The sequence below is a fragment of the Erinaceus europaeus genome, chromosome 11 (assembly GCF_950295315.1).
Source record: "Erinaceus europaeus chromosome 11, mEriEur2.1, whole genome shotgun sequence".
Taxonomy (NCBI): Eukaryota; Metazoa; Chordata; class Mammalia; order Eulipotyphla; family Erinaceidae; genus Erinaceus; species Erinaceus europaeus.
The window spans coordinates 117,643,916-117,662,613 of NC_080172.1; the positions used below are offsets into that span (position 1 = coordinate 117,643,916).

Here is an 18,698-nt window from a genome sequence, read left to right on the forward strand (position 1 = left end):
AAAGCTATCGGGGGAGGGGGTGGGATATGGAGATTGGGTGGTGGGAATTGTGTGGAGTTGTACCCCTCCTACCCTATGGTTTTGTTAATTAATCCTTTCTTAAATAGAAAAGAAAAAAAGTGAAAAAAAAAAAAAAAGAAGTGAGGTCATAGGAGTCTGTCCATGTGATTTGAATCCGGATTCTGGCTACAGGGTCAGTGTCTTCACCACCCCACTTCCAGCACCTGAATTCCTTCTGGGTAGGGATTGTGCCTTCCTGTCCTTTCGTGGACACCAAGAAGGAAGCAGTCTCTACCATCAATAGCTAGATTTTGAGGGAACTTTTCTTTCTTTCTTTCTTTCTTTCTTTCTTTCTTTCTTTCTTTCTTTCTTTCTTTCTTTTAGGCTGGGCAGGCTGAGGTCTGAAGAGAGGGAGCTCACACTGAGTGAACAGCAGGGCAGACACAGATGGCATGGGCCCTGTGCCTTGTCCCGGGTGCCAGGATCTCTCTGAATGCCCCTCTGGGGATGACAGAGGTATCAGAGCTGAGAGAGATGGAGTTGACTTTGGAGGTGGAAGCTTGATCCCATCTTTTTTTTTTTTTAATTTCCTTTTGTTGCCCTTGTTTTACTGTTGTCATCGTTGTTGGATAGGACAGAGAGAAATGGAGAGAGGAAGGGAAGACAGAGAGGGGAGAGAAAGACAGACACCTGCAGACCTGCTTCACCGCCTGTGAAGCGACTCCCTTGCAGGTGGGGAGCCGGGGGCTCGAACCAGGATTCTTACGCCGGTCCTTGCGCTTTGCGCCACGTGCACTTAACACGCTGCTCCACCGCCCGAGTCCCCCTTGGTCCCGTCTTTATTACTGCTTGTGTCACGGTCTCTGGACTTTCTCCCCAGCCCAGTGAGTGAAGTGATGCCCATTTCAGGAGTGTCATGAGCCCAACGCAAGAGAGAGTGCTGGGAGCAGAGACACATGGTGGGCACTTGGCCAGCTGCTTCCTTGCCACTAAAACTATCTGTTCCCTGTTCCCCACACGTCTCCCGCCTCTCCTGCCCATGTACCCACTGCAAAGCTGTGCTCTAATCACATCAGTGCCTGCGGCCAGAACCTTCCTGTGGTCAGGGTGACTTTGTGTAGCAGTGAACGTTGCCCAGAGTTAAAATAGTTTTCCCATTATCTTTAAATATGAGAGAGAGAGAGAGAGAGAGAGAGAGAGAGGGGCCAGGTGGTGGTGCACCTGGTTGAATGTACATGTTACAGTTTGCAAGGACCCAGGTTCAAGCCTCCAGTGCCCACCTGCAGGGGAAAGCTTTGTGAGCGGTGAAGTAGGGCTGCAGATGTCTCTCTGCCTCTCTGCCTCTCTATCCCTCCTTTCCTCTCGATTTCTAGCTGTGTCTATCCAATCAGTAAGTAAAGATAATAAAATCATTAAGAGAGAGAGGGAGAAACAGAGAGGACTGGGATCCTTCCTCTGGTCCTTGCGCTTTGTGCCACATGCGCTTAACCCGCTGTGCTACCACCGACCCCCTCTTTTTTAAATAACTTTTATTTTTAAAAATTTTTATTTACTTATTATGGGATAGATACAGAGAGAAATCGAGAGGGGAGGGGGAGATAGAGAGAGGGAGAGAGAGAGAGACTGGCAGCATTGCTTCATCATTCCTGAAGCTTTCCCCTTGCAGATGGGGACCAAGGGGCTTGAACCCGGCTCCTTGCACACTATAATGTGTGCACTTAACCAGGTGTGCCACCACCTGGCCCCAATAACTAATTTTTAAAGTATGTAACTTAAGTGAAGTTATTTATTTTATTTTCTTTTTATTATTTTTTTTTTACCAGAACACTGCTCAGCTCTGGCTTATGGTGGTGCAGGGGATTGAACCTGGGACTTGGAAGCCTCAGGCATGAGAGTCTCTTTGCAGAACCATTATGCTACCTAGCCCTGCCCCAAGCTGAACATTTTTCTTTTCTGCCAGGGTTATCTCTGGGCTAGGAGTCTGTAGGGCACCACCACCCCTGGCTGCCTTTGGTTTTCTGATAGAGGGTGAGAGGCAGAGAGGAAGGGGGCAGGAAGAGATACACAGAAAGAGAGACACCTGCAGCACTGTTCTACTCCTTGTAGGCTGCCCCCACAGGTGGGGCTGGGGGCTCGAGCCTGGTCCCGTGGATGTTAATGTGGGTGCTCTCTTAGGGTGTCAGCACCGAGCCCCGGCAGGACCGGCTTCAGGTGCAGGTAGCCATGCCTTACATGGAGTGTCTTTTCACTTCAGTGAGAACTGGTAGGGCCTCCTTCCGTGCCAGTGGGAGGAGGTGTGTGGGCCAACGGACTGTTTGCCTCTTAAGTCTCACGGATGTGTCACGACTCATTTAGTTCTCTGTTGCTGCACAGCAAGGTGACGCCTGCCACCCCTCTCGAGCTGGCCTGCAGGGTGTAGGGCAGGGAGAGACCCAGGAAGCCTGCCTGACGGGGGCCACTATGGTTACCACACCGTCACTGGGCACCCAGTCACCGAGGCCGGTACAGTGACTTCCATGGCGAGCGATGCCCAAGTTGCTCAAGGATGATTAGGGAGCTGTCCTTGTTGCCAGGCCTGGGGTGACCTCAGTCGCATTCCTCCTTTTCAGCTGAAAGAGCCAGTCCTCGGGCAGGGAGGCTTTTGACTCACACCTGTCTTGGAGACACCTCCCAGGAAGAGTCCCCATTTCGGGGATGTCTGTTTCAGCAGAAATAGGACCAGGAGGTCAGAGAGGACCTGCCCTTCCTTCGTCAGAGGGCTGCCCCCTGAGAAAGTCTTTTCCAACCAGAAACCAGAGTGAGGGCACTTTTACCCAGCTTGCCTGACTAGGACAAAGCAAACCAGGGGGAACCCGAGCGGGACCCCAGCGGGTAAGGATTCCGTGCACCTGGCTGCCCAGCCCTGCGATCCTGCATTCCCAGAGCCTCCCTAGCAACGCCCCACGCACTCCAGTCCCCCCACACTGGTGGCGTCCCTGTTTACAATGTGCAAGGAGCCAGGCTTGCTGTGAGGACCAATGGTTAAATGTACATGTTATAATGTGCAAGGACCTGGGTTTGAGTCCCTGGTCCCCACATGCAGGGGGAAAGCTTCACAAGTGGTGAAGCAGGGCTGAAGGTGTCTCTCTGTCTCTCTCCCTTGCTATCTCTCCCTTCCCTCTCGATTTCTGATAGTCTCTATCCAACAAATAATAATAATAATAATAATAATAATAATTCCCCCAAAGCTATTAGGAAAAGTGAGACTAGTCCGTGAGAACAGGGAACAGTGCTTCTGTTTTATTTTTTTTAATTTTTTATATTTATTTAATTTATTTATTCCCTTTTGTTGCCCTTGTTGTTTTATTGTTGTAGTTATTATTGTTGTTGTCGTTGTTGGATAGGACAGAGAGAAATGGAGAGAGGAGGGGAAGACAGAGAGGAAGAGAGAAAGACAGACACCTGCAGACCTGCTTCACCGCCTGTGAAGAGACTCCCCTGCAGGTGGGGAGCCGGGGTTCGAACCGGGGTCCTTATGTCAGTCCTTGTGCTTTGTGCCACCTGTGCTTAACCCGCTGCGCTACAGCCCGACTCCTGGAACAGTGCTTCTGAAGCAGGAACCAACTTGAGCCAGGATCCAGAGACCAGAAGGCAAGGCACTGTTTGTGTCTCATTTGGCTTTGGCTCCTTTGAAGGCATCTCTCTTCTCTACTTCCTAGCAACACAGAAGTAGGAATAAGCGGGCAAATACCGCTTTATTTTTTATTTGTTCGCAATGAATAGTGGCTCACAAGATGGTAAGATGACAGGGCACAGTCCCACAGTGCACTCAGCACCAAAGCTCTGTACCCCCACCCTCCTTCCCAGTGGTAACCACGTAAATAAATAAATCACTTTAGTTTTTAAATCATGATTTAAAAAGTAAGAACCAGGGTGTCGCTATGTCTCAAGCTCAGGACCTCACACCTGCAAGTCTGGCGCTTACCCACTGTGCTGCTTCTCCTGACGCCAGAAATCACTTTGGCAGTTCACTCCTCCTGCCTCTGAATGTCCGGCCTTTGAGACGTTGAGGGTCTATCTGCAGCGCAGGATGATTGGGACTTGGCGTTTAAATTGGGTTCAGAGCTCAGCTGGCCCCTGAGCTCTGGGTTTCTGGAGAGGTTCCTGCAGTCATTGAGCCTCAGTTTCCCCATCTGTGGGAAGGGTCATCAACATGTGCCATTGTAATGATAGAATCAAGGTCAAGGAGATGTCTATCAGACACCTGTCTTGCTGGAATCGGGGGAGAAGGTCTGAAAAGGGGATCACCCTGCCCTAAACTCACGGCTCCCCCGGTGAGTGACCTGGTGTGGCCTTGACTGGAGACCCCAGTTGCACGGAGCTCTGGCCTCAGGGAGAATGGTGCCTGCAGAGGTCTGGGTAGTGTTGGCTTGTGAGAGCAAGTGCTTAACACATGTTAGGCATGACCCGAAGTTCTTTTTTTAAATTTTTATTTATTGGATAGGGACAGCCAGAAATCAAGAGGGGAGGGGGAGATAGAGAGGGGAGACAGAGAGACACCTGCAGCCCTGCTTCACCACTCACGAAGCTTCCCCCTGCAGGTGGAGACGTGGGGCTTGAACCCGGCTCATTGCACGTCAGCCGGGTGCGTCACCACTGGGTCCCGATGCCTTTAAGTTCTTTCCACATGTGGACTTCGTTGGTCCTCACAGCAAGCCCAGGAACCACACTAACACACCACTTTTATTTTATCTTATTTTAATTAATTAATTAATTAATTAATTAATTTTACCAAAGCACTGCTCAGCTCTGGCTTATCGTGGTGCAGGGGATTGAACCTGGGACTTTGGAGCCTCAGGCATGAGAGTGTCTTGCAGAACCATTCTGCTATCTCCCCCCCACACCGCTTTTACAGAGGAAACTGAGACACAGTACTAACAGCTGGGTAACTTGCCCTCAGCCACGCAAGTTCTCATCGAGGGAGCGCGCTTGGCCCTGTAGCTCACGACCACACTGGCAGTTCCGTGCCCTGCCGCCAGCAGCGACTGCCCCGCTTGCCCTGCTTGCCCGTGTGCCTTTTCTGGCCACACCACATCCAGGGAGCCAGGCCAGGTGTTTGTTCAGGGCTGACAGAGCCCAGGGGCAGGAGAAGATGCTGGGAGCAAGCAGGGCTCCCCAGAGGCTGCTGACCAAGACCGGAGCAGTTAGGCAGCCTGTGGGAGGGACACTGTGGCGCCCTGATGCGGAGAAACCCACACCCTTTTCGAGGAAGGCAAATCCACCCAGAATAATTGTTGAGCCAGCCGACAGGCAGCTTAAGCTGCTTGTTTGCCTGGAGGTGCTCAGGAAGGAGAGCCAGCAGTGTCGTGGCTGCCTTGGTGAGCCAGTTGGCTTTCAAGCTTCCCTTCACCTCTAGCTGTTGTCATTGGTTTTTTTTTTTTTTTTTTTTTTTTTGCAGGGTGGTCGTGGATGGGGAGGAGAGGTGGGACAGCTCTGGTGTTTTCTTGCGCTGTGTGAAGGACTGACGCTCACCTGCAGGCACTCCCTTTCCTCTGTCCTGTCATGTTTTACTGCCCTTCCATTTTACCACGAAGAAACCTGACGGGAATGTTCTAGAAACAGCATCCTGGGGGTGGGGAGGGGGTACGGAGGGGAGGGAGAAGCTTCCTGTTTCTGGCAGCTGGATTTCCGGGGGTTGCCAGGAAAGTCGTTTTTAAAGTCGTTTCCTATGTAAAAACGCATCGGGGCCGGGTGGTGGCGCACCTGGTTGAGCGCACATGTTACAATGCACAAGGACCCGGGTTCAGACCCCTAGACCCCCATCTGTAGGGGGGGAATCTTTGAGAATGGTGAGGCAGGGCTACAGTTGTCGCTCTATTTCTCTCTCTCTCTTCCTTCCCTCCCAGTTTCTGGCTGTCTCTGTCCAATAAATAAAGAGATTAAAAAACAAACAAGCAAAACGCATCATGGCTTTTCCAACAACCCAACAGATGCCCGAGGGGGTAACCTGGCGGAAGATCATGGGAAATGCTTTTTCCTCCTGTTTCTTTTTTTGTTTTTAATGTTTTAAATATTTATTTGCTGGATAGAGACAGTCAGAAATTGAGAGGAAAGGGGGTGATAGAGAGGGAGAGAGGCAGAGAGGCAGAGAGACACCTGCAGCCCTGCTTCACCACTTGTGAAGCTTTCCCCCTGCAGGTGGGGACCAGGGGCTCGAACCTGGGTCCTTGTGCATTGTAACATGTGCGCTCAACCAGGTGCGCCACCGCCCGGCCCCTCCTCCTGCTTCTTGATACATTGACGGTGTCCTGCTTTTGCAGAAGCACAAGGGACAGACAAATATGGCAGTAATAGTAATCTCTGTTGAGTGTAGCTGCGTGCCAGTGTACGTGTAGTGACTTCTCTGACCCTTGTGGCCATCCTATGAAGCAGACAGTCCTGAGAGTTCTCTTTCCAAATAAGGCACTGAGGCCAGAAAAACAAACAAACAAAAAGCTATGGTTTCAAAAACCACTAACATTAAAAAAAAAAAATTTGCTGGGCTGGGGAGATAATATAGTGGTTATGCAAAAGGACCTTCAAGCCTGAGACGCTACAGGTCTCAGGTTCACTCCCCACCATAAGCAGAGCTGAGAAGCGTTCTCACAAGAAAAAGAAAAGAAACAAAAAGCTTTCCAATAATAATTTAGAAAAAGAACAAAGGGGGCCGGGAGGTGGTGCACTTGGCTGAGCGCACATGTTACAGAGCACAAGGGCCTGGGTTCAAGCCCCCAACCCTGCCTGCAGGGGGAAGGCTGTGTGAGTGGTAAAGCAGGACTGTGGGCCTCTCTGTCTCTCTTCCTTTTTATCTCCCCTTGCTTCTTGATTTCTGACTGTCTCTATCCAATAAATAAAGATAAAAGCAATTTATTATTATTTTTTTACAACATTCTTTTTAAAAAATATTTTATTTATTTATTTTCTCTTTTTGTTGTCCTTGTTGTTTTTTGTTGTTGTTGTAGTTATTATTGTTATTGATGTTGTCGTTGTTAGATAGGACAGAGAGAAATGGAGAGAGGAGGGGAAGACAGAGAGGGGCAGAGAAAGATAAGACACCTGCAGATCTGCTTCACCGCTTGTGAAGCGACTCCCCTGCAGGTGGGGAGCCGGGGGCTCGAACCGGGATCCTTATGCCGACCTTGTGCTTTGCGCCACCTGCGCTTAACCCGCTGAGCTACAGCCCGACTCCCGATAAAAGCAATTTAAAGATACAAATAAAATAAAGAACAAAGTGGTGTAGCTAAAACATGAACTTCCAAAACACTCAGTGAAAGGAGTGAGGCAGAGGTAAGCGGTGGGGCAAATAAAATTCATTTGCTCATTCATTTACTCTTATTCATTCTTTTTTTTTTAATAGCCGGGGCCCCACACATACGTGATCTCATCATTCCAGGACGGCTCCTTCAGAGAGACGGAGGGAGGTGTACTGAATGCTTGAGGCTTAGTCTGCGCCCTCCCCTGGGTCTCAGTTCTGGTGTCCCGCATACAGGAGTCTTGGGCTCACTGCCCTGATGGCCAGGAGCTGTGGCTTCAGCATCTTCACATCTGCATGGGCTACAAGTAGGGGCATCAACTCACCTTTGTGTGTCTATCCAGGTCTGTCTGGGGTTTTGCACTGGAAGCTCCACAGTAAGGGAAACCCCTCACTGGGCAAAGGGCAAAGGGAGACTACTAATTACCCTGGACAGAGGACATCACGTAAGCCCCCTCTGGTTTTACCCACAAAGAACAAGACACACACAGCACCTCAACTTGCTCCTCTGTTTTCCAGCCACTCTGCTTGGCTACGTTCTAAGTGCGTGGCTGAAACTTCCTCAGGTCTGGGCACATACATCTTCCTGTTTCCTTCAGGTCCGCTGGTGCCTGCTCAGCTGCCTTCTCCACGTGAGGTCTCTCTGCTCGCCTCTACACCTCCCCGGCTCCTACCCCATACTCATCTCAAGATGGCCTTTGTTCTTTTTGCTGTTGTTCTCCACTAACTCCCACCCCCGCCCCCTCTCCCCCAAGTGCTTGCCTTGTTCTTGGTTGTTTCCCCAGGATTAGCGCAGGGGAAACGGCTGTGCTGGTGGCAGGGTCTAACTCATGGCCACAGACACTTGCATCTACCTCTCCAGTGCCCAACACAGAAATGACACCCCCACCCCACCCCACCCCACCCCACCCCGACTCAACCCCAACTAGCACTCCAACTCCAGGGCAGGGCTCTTGGCAGGACAGGTCCTTCCTGGAAAAGGCTGCTGGGAGTCACTTCCCAGGTATGGCTTCTCCTTAACCCTTTCTGTTCTGTGGACCACTTGGACATCTAGTGGAGCCTGTGGCTCTCTCCTCAGAGGGATCAGAACAAAAACGAAGCTGCATTGGAATTAATAGAATGAAAACATATTTAGTAAGATACAATCAGCAGAATATTAAGAGAGAGATGCTGAGAGGTAGTTCACCTGTTCAGACGGTGTCCTGTGTGCAGCCCAGATTTGAGCCTGGGGCACTCCATGGGAGGCTCTGGTGCTCCTGTGGCCTCTTCCCCGATCTCTGCTACTATCTGTGAGGTACCTCTCTATCTCTCTCTAAAAAAAAGGAGAGGAGGACGAGGGAGACAAGGAAGGAAGGGAGGAAGGAAGGGAGAAAGAATAGAGAAAAAAAATTAAAAGTTGTCTCAGAACACTGGCATCACCAAAAACAATTTTTTTTTTGATGCAGCAACTGTCAATACATTAAATACTAAGATTTACTGGATGTGGTCTGGGAGGTGGTGCAGTGGATAAAGCACTGGACTTTCAAGCATGAGGTCCTGAGTTCAATCCCTGACAGCACATGTACCAAAGTGATATCTGGTTCTCTCTCTCTCTCTCTCTCTCTCTCTCTCTCCTCCTTTCTCATTAATAAATCAAATAATAAAGAAAAAGATTTACTGGTGAAATATAACCTTCGTTTCCTAGCTGTGATGTCTTACATGACACTTTTGTGCATGATAAGAAAGCATCTGTCAAGTCTATTAATGACCGTGTCACAGAGGCTTCTGCATACTTGTTGCTTGCAGTCATAACAAAAGGAAATGCTAACACCACTTAAGAGATTAGTGGAAACAGAGATAAGACTTGACCACGCTAACACTGTGGACCCCTCAGAGATGCTTGGGAAGAGCCAATGAGTTGCTTTAAGGCAAAGTGGTTTGGTTCTTTAGATAAACAGGAAGCCACCCTGCAGTGCTGGAGAGAAGTATGAGCACCTTGGACAGGCTGGGGAGAGAAAGGCTCCAGGGCAAGCTGACTTGGATGCTGAGCACTGTCAAGATCAGCCTGTGTTGGCAGGGAGCAGAGTTTGGTTTGGGGGAAGGCAACATGGTGGGTTTGCCCTTGTGAATCAAAACAGTCGACTCACATCACAGCGGTGGCCTCACCCCAGAGAGAGCTGGTGTCTCCTTTGTATCTCTTTTGTTACTGAGAACACCAAAGTCATTGTCCCTGCAAGACAGGGTATCTGCCCTCAAGCTTACATACAAAGAAACAAAATAAACACAGAAGCTAACGATGACAAAAAAAAAAAAAAATTACAATGCAATTCAAAAAATGCCACCGCAAGAATCCGGAACATGCCACACAGGCACACACAGTGCCAGTGACGGGTGTCCAAAGTTGTGGGGGGGGGGTCACCTCCCTTCTTCCCCTCTCAGGTTAGTGGTAAGAATAGGCAATAGGGCAAACAGGACAAGAGGCCAGCAGTGCTGGAAGGCCAGCGGAGAGATCCTTGCAACTCCTGGTCTCAGTGAACTTCCCCATCAAATGGGGACAATAACTAAGCAGGGCACCTGACACACACAAAGCACTCAGTACGGCAACAACAGGGGCGGGTGGGGGCTGGATCACCGTGCCAAGTACCCGGGTTGGAGCCCCCCTCCCCTCACTTGCACGGTCCAGCGGTGAAGCCGGTCTGCAGGTGTCTTTTTCTCTCCCTCTCTATGTTCCCTTTCTTTCTCAATTTCTCCCTGTCCTAAGGAAAAGAAGGAGAAGGAGCAGGAGCAGAAAAGAAGAAAAGAAAGAGAAAAAGGGGGTGGGGGAGAAAGGGATGACCACCGGGAGCATCCCTGAGCCCCCAGCAATAACCCTGGTGGCAATAAGTAAATTCATTCATTCATTCATTAACAACAAATACTTGCAAATTGGTTCTGGAGCAGCCAGGGGACCGGAGAACTTGCTCCTTAGGCTCAGTTGATGTGAACATACAGTTGGATGGATGAATGAATGAACAGATGTCACTCTCCAGGCCGATTTTTAACGCTCCTAAGAGTTTCCATGAAATGGACCTCTCCCCCAGATCTGGGCTCAGCGGCACCCCAGCTCTGTGCGAGCTGGTGGCGGCGGCGGTGGCACGCGGAGGGCAGTGGGTGTCACGGTCCCCTGTGCACTGTAACATGTGCTAAGCCAGGTGTGCGGGGCCCCGGCGCCCAGCCCCGCGTGTCCTGTCCCGGGCGGCTCTCAGCACCGCCCCCCACGCACCTCGGAGGGTCGCGGGACCAGCGGCTCCACCGCGCGGGGGACATGGGGCGGGAGCGCTGCCCCACCCGGGAAGGTCGCTCTCGGCCACGGCAGGCGGGAGGGGGTGGGGGGCGGCGGCCCCCGACTTTGGGGGCTGGAACCGCAGCGGAGCCACTTTGGCAGAGGATGCGGGGTCAACAGGTGCCGCCGGGGCCGCGGCCCCTTTAAGAGGCGGGGCGAGCTCTGCGGAGGCTCCAGGTCTGCGGAGCGTGCGGGGCCCGGGGGCCGCGGCGGGCGCCGGGCCGCGGAGGGGGCGGGGCCAGCGGTCGTGGGCGGAGCCCCGCGCTGCGGTCTGGGGGCGGGGCCTCGCTCGCGGCGCACCGCACAGCCGAGGGAGGAGTGGGCGGGGCCGACGGCGGCGGGGGCGGGTCCGCCGCGGGTCCGAGGGAGGTGTGTGGGCGGGGCGAAGACGGGGGGTGGAGCCCGTGCACGCAGGGGGCGGGGCGGCAGCAGGGAAAGGGGCGGGGCCTCCGCGGAGACAGGCGGCGGGGGCGGGGCCGCCGCAGAGCCGAGGGAGGCGGCGTGGGCGGGGCCGGGGCGGGGCCCGCGTCTGCAGTGGGCGGGGCCTCCGCGGAGGGTCCTCCGCGCCCGGTCGCCGCGGCGCCTCCAGAGCGTCTCTGACGGCCGCGGCGTCCGCACGGCGTCCCCCACAGCCGCGGCGCCGGCACCGGATCCGTCCCCTCGGGACTCGGCGCGGCCCGCCCCGCCCCGCGGCCGGCGCGACTCTCGCTCGCCCCGGCGCCCCCCCTCCCCGCCCCGGAGGCCGCGGCCGGAAGGAAGCGCCCGGCCCGCCGCGCTGGAGCCCGCGGCCGCCTCAGCCCGGCCGCGCCGGGAGCCCTGCCCCGAGCTGGAGCCGCCGCCGGAGCCGCGGGCCCGGGGCCCCGAGCCGCGCGGCCGCCGCGTGGCGAACTCGCTGCTGTTCGGGGAGATGGCGCTGGCGGGCGGCGGGGGCGGCGGGGCCGGCGGGGGCGCGGGGCCGTCGCCCGTGACGGCGGCGCTGCGGGACGACCTGGGCTCCAACATCCACCTGCTCAAGGGACTCAACGTGCGCTTCCGCTGCTTCCTGGCCAAGGTGCACGAGCTGGAGCGCCGCAACCGGCTGCTGGAGAAGCAGCTGGAGCAGCAGCACAGCGAGCGCGCGCGGCGCCTGCGCTACAAGACCTTCTCCCGCGAGCAGGCGGTGCAGACCGGGCCGCCCGCGCCCCCCGCGCCCGCCGCCGTCGCCCACGCCCACGCCCACGCCGCGATCGCCGGCGACGCGCACCCGCACCCGCTGCCGCTCCCGCAGACGCAGCCGCAGCCGCAGCCGCACCCGCACTGCGGCCGCCTGCCCGGCACCATCTGGAGCTACACGCAGGTGCGGCGCACGGGCGGCGGCGGCGTGGAGACGGTGCAGGGCCCCGGCGTGTCGTGGGTGCACCCGGACGGCGTGGGCGTGCAGATCGACACCATCACGCCCGAGGTGCGCGCGCTCTACAACGTGCTGGCCAAGGTGAAGCGCGAGCGCGACGAGTACCGGCGCAGGTGGGTGCGGGGCCGGGGCCGGGGCGGGGGACGGGGGCGGCGGGGGACGGGGGCGGGGGCGGCCTGCTGCCCCGGGGTGACTGTCTCTGCAGGGTCCCCCCCCCGGGTGACTGTCTCTGGAGGGTCCCCCCCCCCGTGACTGTCTCTGGAGGGTCCCCCCCCCCGGGTGACTGTCTCTGGAGGGTCCCCCCCCGGGTGACTGTCTCTGGAGGGTCACCACCCCCGTGACTGTCTCTGCAGGGTCCCCCCCCCCCGTGACTGTCTCTGGAGGGTTCCCCCCCCCCCGGGTGACTGTCTCTGCAGGGTCCCCCCCCCCCCCCGGGTGACTGTCTCTGCAGGGTCCCCACCCCGGGTGACTGTCTCTGCAGGGTCCCCCCCCCCCGGGTGACTGTCTCTGCAGGGTCCCCCCCCCCCCCCGGGTGACTGTCTCTGCAGGGTCCCCACCCCGGGTGACTGTCTCTGCAGGGTCCCCCCCCCCCGGGTGACTGTCTCTGCAGGGTCCCCCCCCCCCGGGTGACTGTCTCTGCAGGGTCCCCCCCCCCGGGTGACTGTCTCTGGAGGGTCACCACCCCCGTGACTGTCTCTGGAGGGTCCCCCCACCGGGTGACTGTGCTCTGGAGGGTCACCACCCCCGTGACTGTCTCTGGAGGGTCCCCCCCCCGGGTGACTGTCTCTGGAGGGTCCCCCCGGGTGACTGTGCTCTGGAGGGTCACCACCCCTGTGACTGTCTCTGGAGGGTCCCCCCGGGTGACTGTGCTCTGGAGGGTCCCCCCCCGGGTGACTGTCTCTGCAGGGTCCCCCCCCAGGTGACTGTCTCTGGAGGGTCCCCCCCGGGTATCTGTCTCTGCAGGGTCCCCCCCCCCCCCGGGTGACTGTCTCTGCAGGGTCCCCCCCCCCCCCCGGGTGACTGTGCTCTGGAGGGTCACCACCCCCGTGACTGTCTCTGGAGGGTCCCCCCCCCCCCGTGACTGTCTCTGGAGGGTCCCTGGACACTGCCCCCCCCCCCCCCCCCCGCTTGCGGCTCAGTGACAAGGGGAGGAGGGGACACTGGGTGTCGGCTGGTCTGGAGCGGCCTTTGTGTTGAGGTGAGGGCATGACCGGCTGCTACGCGCGGCAGACCGCAAGACTGGCTCGTCCTGCCTCTGTGGAGGGGACACAGGGCAGAGGTGCCCAGGACGCGTCCCGTCTGGCTTGGGGCAGGTAACTGGCTGAGCCGGGCTTTGAACTGGCGACTCGGCCCCGGCCAGCCCGTCTCCAGGGTCCACCGGAGGGAAAGGCTCTGGCGGCTCTCGGCGGCGCTCTGCCCTCACTGCCTCTGCCGGTCGGGTAGGCCGTTTGGGTCCGCGGTGGCCCCGAGTGGCCCCGGCCACTGCCCTGCCCTGTCCGCGGTGGGCGGGGAGGCCGAGGCTGCCTGGCTGGGGCTCTCCGAGCGGAGAGGGAGGGTCTCGGCCCCTTGAGTCTGCGGGGCCGGGGGCCGGGTGAGAGCGTCGGCCTCCAGAGGAGGCGCGTGGTGAGATGCCACCTGGCTGCTTCGGGAGGCTGGCGCTGTGTCAGGCCGTGTCGCCCCCAGGAGGACCAGCCTGCGGGAGGCAGATGCCGACACCTCCCGTGGGCAGCCGAGGCCCTGCGCTTGCTGCCAGTGGGGCTGGGGCCGGGGGTGACGGGTCCCCGCGCGTGGCCCTGGCTGTGTGTGTGAGTGTGTGAGTGTGAGTGAGTGTGTGTGAGTGTGAGTGTGTGAGTGAGTGTGTGTGTGAGTGTGTGTGAGTGTGTGTGAGTGTGTGTGTGTGAGTGTGAGTGTGTGAGTGTGAGTGTGTGTGTGTGAGTGTGTGTGTGTGTGAGTGTATGTGTGAGTGTGTGTGAGTGTGTGTGTGTGAGTGTGTGTGTGTGAGTGTGAGTGTATGTGTGAGTGTGTGTGAGTGTGTGTGTGAGTGTGTGTGTGTGAGTGTGTGTATGTGTGAGTGTGAGTGTGCGTGCGCGCATGCGCGCGCTTGCCGGCCTGGCTACCCGGGAGCTGGGCACACCGTGCTGGCCTCAGAGGGAGCTGGGTCGGCCTTGGGCAGTGCTTGTTGGGTGGCACCTGGGGTCGGGGCGTGGTGTCTGCTGTGGCCAGGCCGGCCCTGCGGGGAGCTTTAAAGACACAAGGAAGGCCCTTCAGGATGGCTTCCCCAGAGCCCGCGTGCTCGCTTCCTTGGCACGACCTCGGCCTGTCAGTCTCGGGGCGTCCCCGAGTAGCAGATGAGCTCCGCAGTCTCAGTGCCCCCGGAGCCAGGAGGGTCCCCCGGCGAGCCCCTCCCTGTGGCGCTCCCAGTGCCAGCCTGCCCTCGGAAGTTGCCTGAAGGTAAAGTCCCTTCTGCCCTCAGAGCCCTCCAGGGGCAGCTGCTTGGCCGGCTGCCCCTGCACCCCCGGCGGCCCATGGTGGTGGGCCGCTAGCCCCGTCCACGCCTGGGGATCTGCCGCAGGAACGAGCGAGCGTACACGCGGCACACTTTGTTCTTTCTGCTTCTGTCTGGGCTGACAGTTTTCTTTTGGAGGGGAGGTGGGTGTATCTGACAGACTGAAAAAAAACAAAGCGCAGGGCTGGTGCAGCAGCTCACTTGGAGAGTGTCCTCTGGCGTGTGACGCAGGTCCTAGCCTAGCCCCCACCGCTGTGAAGGAAACTTCGGTGCCATGGGCTCTTTCACTGTCCCTCTGCCTCTTTGCATCTCCGTAAATAATAATAAAGCGGCATAATGATAACACATGGAAAATGGAAAGGGCCAGTAAGATGGCTCACCTGGGAAGTTCAGGCCTGGTGGCCCCTGTACCAGGGTGAACTTCAGTGCTGGGACGGCTTTTTCTCTGTCTGTCTCGATCTGGACAGAGTTCACCTGAAACGCTGAAACCCAGTGAAGACTAAAAATGTTTTTTGAAGCCAGTGGCCTCGATGAGTGAGGTCAGAGGGTTTTCTCAGCCACGGCACATCTTGACACCCCTGAATTTGGGCCCAGCCTGCTTTATAAAACTTTAAAAATATCATTTATTTACTGTACAGAGACAGAGAGAAGGAGGAGCTAGAGGGGGAGAGACATCTATCTGCAGCACTGCTTCATCACTTGCAAAGCTCTTCCCAGGCCAGTTGGGACTGGGGCCTTGAACCCAGACCCTTGTGTGTGGTGAGGTGTGCGTTCAGCTGGGTGCCCCACCCCGGCCCCTCTAGCACACTTGTGACCGGTCCAGAAGAGAGAGGACCAGCTGCAGACCAGCTCTTCCTGGGCTGTAGCGCAGAGGGCTTCTGGTCCTTCCAGGATATCCCGCACGGAGCCCCAGACAGTGATGCCGGCCGGGGCAAGGGAAGGCACCAGGCTGTCCTCGGGAGCCCCAGACAGTGATGCCGGCCGGGGCAAGGGAAGGCACCAGGCTGTCCTCGGGTTGCTCGGTCCAGCTGGAAGGCCCAGAGCCGGAGACCCTCACTTGCTTCCCCAGGGGCAGCGGGGTCATGGAACTCGATGGAACTCGGCGTTCTCCCACCTGGAGGCTGAGTCCCATCTCCGTGACCTGTGGCCGCCGCCATGTGCTGCGGTCTGTACTATTCTCATAAGGCATGTTTCAGCCTTTGTGTGGAGCCGTGCTCTGCACACCCTGGATCCTCTTAGTGCAGGTGGGCAGATCACTGGCTTTAATGTGAGTCTGACTCCAGAGCTGTGCTGCCACCACGACCGTCCAGTTCCCAAGCAGCTGCACCCCCGGTAGATTTAGATTCTTCATGACCGCTTGGGGTTGCCGCCTTTCCAGCCTGCCCACGCAGCCTCTGGCCTGCTTTCTGTTTCTGTAGAGACTTCTGGAGGGATGGCGGGAACCATTTAATCCGTAGTCTCTTGTATGCTGTTGAAGCGCCTAGACTGGAGGCCCGGCCTGGGTGCCCGGGCCCCGACCCTGCTTCCTGCTGCTCTGGTTTCCCTCGGGTCCAGTGGACTCTGAGCTCTTACCGGGAGGGAAGTGTGGCTGGTGAGAGCAGCTCGCTCAGGTTGTCAGCGCTGAGGCGGAGACCACAGCAGAGAGCTCCGCACTGTCGCCGCCAGTAGCACCAGGAGACCGTGCTGAGTCTAGCGGACTTGACGCGACCCCCAGCCTCCAGCTCTGGCTATGCTGCTAGGTGTGTGCCACCTGCCCTCCACCTCTGGATGAGCCCTTCCGGCCCACTCTCTGTCCCAGGCCCGGGCCACGAAGGAGTCCGTGCCAGGGCTGCTCTTCTTGGCGTCCCAGTCTCCTGCCCCAGGCTCAGTGTGGTCCAGTCGCCGCCCCTGTAGGTAGCTCGGCCGCACTGAAGTGTGGTTCACCTGCTGCTGCTGCTGCTGCTGCTGCTGGAGTAATCGGAACTTTGTTTGAGAGCCTGGACAACTAGTGACTAGCTCGGTGGTTTTCAGTGGGTCCTTTGGCACCCCCGGGCCCAGAGCCGGGTGCCTTGTCTGCTTGTGCGTGTGGCGGTGGGGGGGGTGTCTCGGGCAGTCGGGGCTCATGTCTAGGGCTCTGCTCCCGTCAACTGTGGCAGCCCCACTTTCACGATGTCCTGAGGAAGGGTGTTCTAAGGAAGGGTTGGTTGGCTGGGCAGGGGTGCTGCTGTGGAAGAGAGAAGGAGTCACGGAGGCAGCGGAGTGCTTTCCACTTTTGAGATGAGGGGCCTGAGGCCCTGTCCCTCAGGGAAGGGTTAGGACGGACCAGGCTCCCTCAGGGAAGACCCCCACGCGCCCTCACGCCCCAGCATGATAGGATGCCTGCACTGCCAGCCCGAGGCTGCAGATCTCCCTCGGTTTTCTGTGCGTCTGCCTCAGAGTGCACACAGACCACTTTCAGGGCGAGGAGGGACTCATGTCAGGCTATTTCTGACTGAGCCGGAAGGGCTGGGCCGGCGGCTCAGATAGAGGACGAGGCAGCTGGAGCAGGTGGGTCCTGACCGCGGCTCCCAGCATCACACAGTGGTCTCTAGAAGTGGGCAGGAGGGCTCATTGCCCCTTGGTCGGCTCTGACGCTGACAGATCCTCCTGCGAGGCAGCCTGCGGTGCTGAGGACAGTTTCCCTGCCCGCCCGCCCGCCACCACCTTCTGTGACACGAAGGAGGCTGCTCCCGCAGGCAGGTGCCCAGGAGCCGGGGGCCTGCCTGCGCACCCCACGCGGCGGCTGTCTCCTACTGTGGGGGTTTCTCCCCCACGGGCTGGACTGGCAGCCACATCCGTTTCAGGACACACGGCTCTCTCTTCCCGTGGCAGGCGCCGGAGGTGGCGTAGAGGCTGCTGCTTTGTCCAGCGTCTGAGGAGGGAGTCTTTCCGACTACGGAAACCCCTGCCCGTCCCCCTTTCAGTGTTCCAGAACCTTGGCAGCGGCGGGGGCTGGCAGTTTCCCCGGGGGACAAATCGGAGAGGAATTTTCAGAGCGTAGAGTTGGGGTGGGGGTGGGGGTGGAGGCATGAGTCCCAGAAAACAAAAGGAAGCAGAGACAGCTGACGCTGAAGATTCCTTCTCCAGGAATGCAAGGCGGGCTTTTGCTTGGCTGCCGGATGCGAGGCCCCCAGCCCCAGCCCCAGCCCCAGCCCCAGCCCCAGCCCCAGCCCCAGCCCCAGCCCCAGCCCCAGCCCTAGCCCCAGCCCAGCATATACTCTGCACACATACCCTCCCCCTCTCCAGGCCTGTGAGCCACATCCACCACACGTGTCAGTGTTTGAAGGACGGGGAAGGATAGGCCCGGCATCTGACCGTGCCTCCGTCACGAGGAGATGCATCGACTTGCAGGGGATTGGAGCCCCGGCTTGTGATCGCCCCTGGGAGAAGCAGGCGAGCTGCTGTTCCGTTCGTTTCTTCCCGTGTCGATGAGAGTATGGCCAGAGGCCCGGGGCAGGGCAGGAGGCAGCCCCACGTCCTCTGCGCCCTTCCCTGACTTTGTAGCGTCGCACAGCCCCCCATCACGGCACCGCATGCATGTTCCTGCTTCCTTTCTGGCTGCTCTCTGGGGGCCAGCTGCGGGTCTGTCCCGAGCAAATACTGAAGCAGTGGGGAGGGGGGTGGGCTGTACAGCAGCGGGACGTGCAGCGCAGATCCTAAGCCTGGGAGACCCACAGCTCGTGGAGGCAAGTCTGGACTTAGGGGAGCAGACCTGGGTTCAGTGCTGACATCGTCTGGCGCCGGGACTGGAAGCTGAGTGAGCTCAGGCGGCTCCTTCTGCTGTGCTGTAGTTCTCCCCCCCCCCATAAATAAGTACAGGCTTTATTTTTTTCTTGGTTAGAGTGGCAGCAGGATTGGGCAGAGCAGATGTGTGGGTGCCTGAGGGGTGAGTGGTGCCCGTGCTGTGAGATGTGCAGAAGGAGTGAGCCGGGTGCAAACAGCCGGGCGTTAGACCGTGCCCCTGGCTGGCAGCGCCTGGGCCTTGTGCAGTCAGTCGCTAGGCATCGCTGGCTTCCAGGTGCTCGGAGGCTTCTGCTGCCAGGGCGGTGCCCGTGCCCTCCCACTTCAGTGGGCACTGGTGCGTGGCATCCCGGCAGGCTGTGATTTCTCAGTCTGGCTCCCGAACAGAAGAGAGTAGTGCCACTCCTCAGTGAACGTGGCAAGTGCCCTGTCCCCAAGGGGCTGTAGCCTGGCTGAGCCCCTCAGTGATAGG

At 57.8% G+C, this 18,698-nt stretch overlaps 2 protein-coding genes across 2 annotated transcripts in view; both read left to right on the forward strand.

Moving 5' to 3' along the window:
• The window catches only part of MRTO4 (MRT4 homolog, ribosome maturation factor), a 366,835-nt gene that overhangs the window by 37,285 nt on the left and 310,852 nt on the right, over positions 1-18,698 (forward strand). The window lies entirely within an intron of this gene.
• The window catches only part of IFFO2 (intermediate filament family orphan 2), a 40,899-nt gene continuing 33,292 nt past the window's right edge, over positions 11,092-18,698 (forward strand). The window contains exon 1 of the mRNA XM_060200897.1: positions 11,092-12,074. Coding sequence (XP_060056880.1) covers positions 11,479-12,074 — 596 coding nt within the window. The 5' untranslated portion in view covers positions 11,092-11,478. The remainder of the gene's footprint in view (positions 12,075-18,698) is intronic.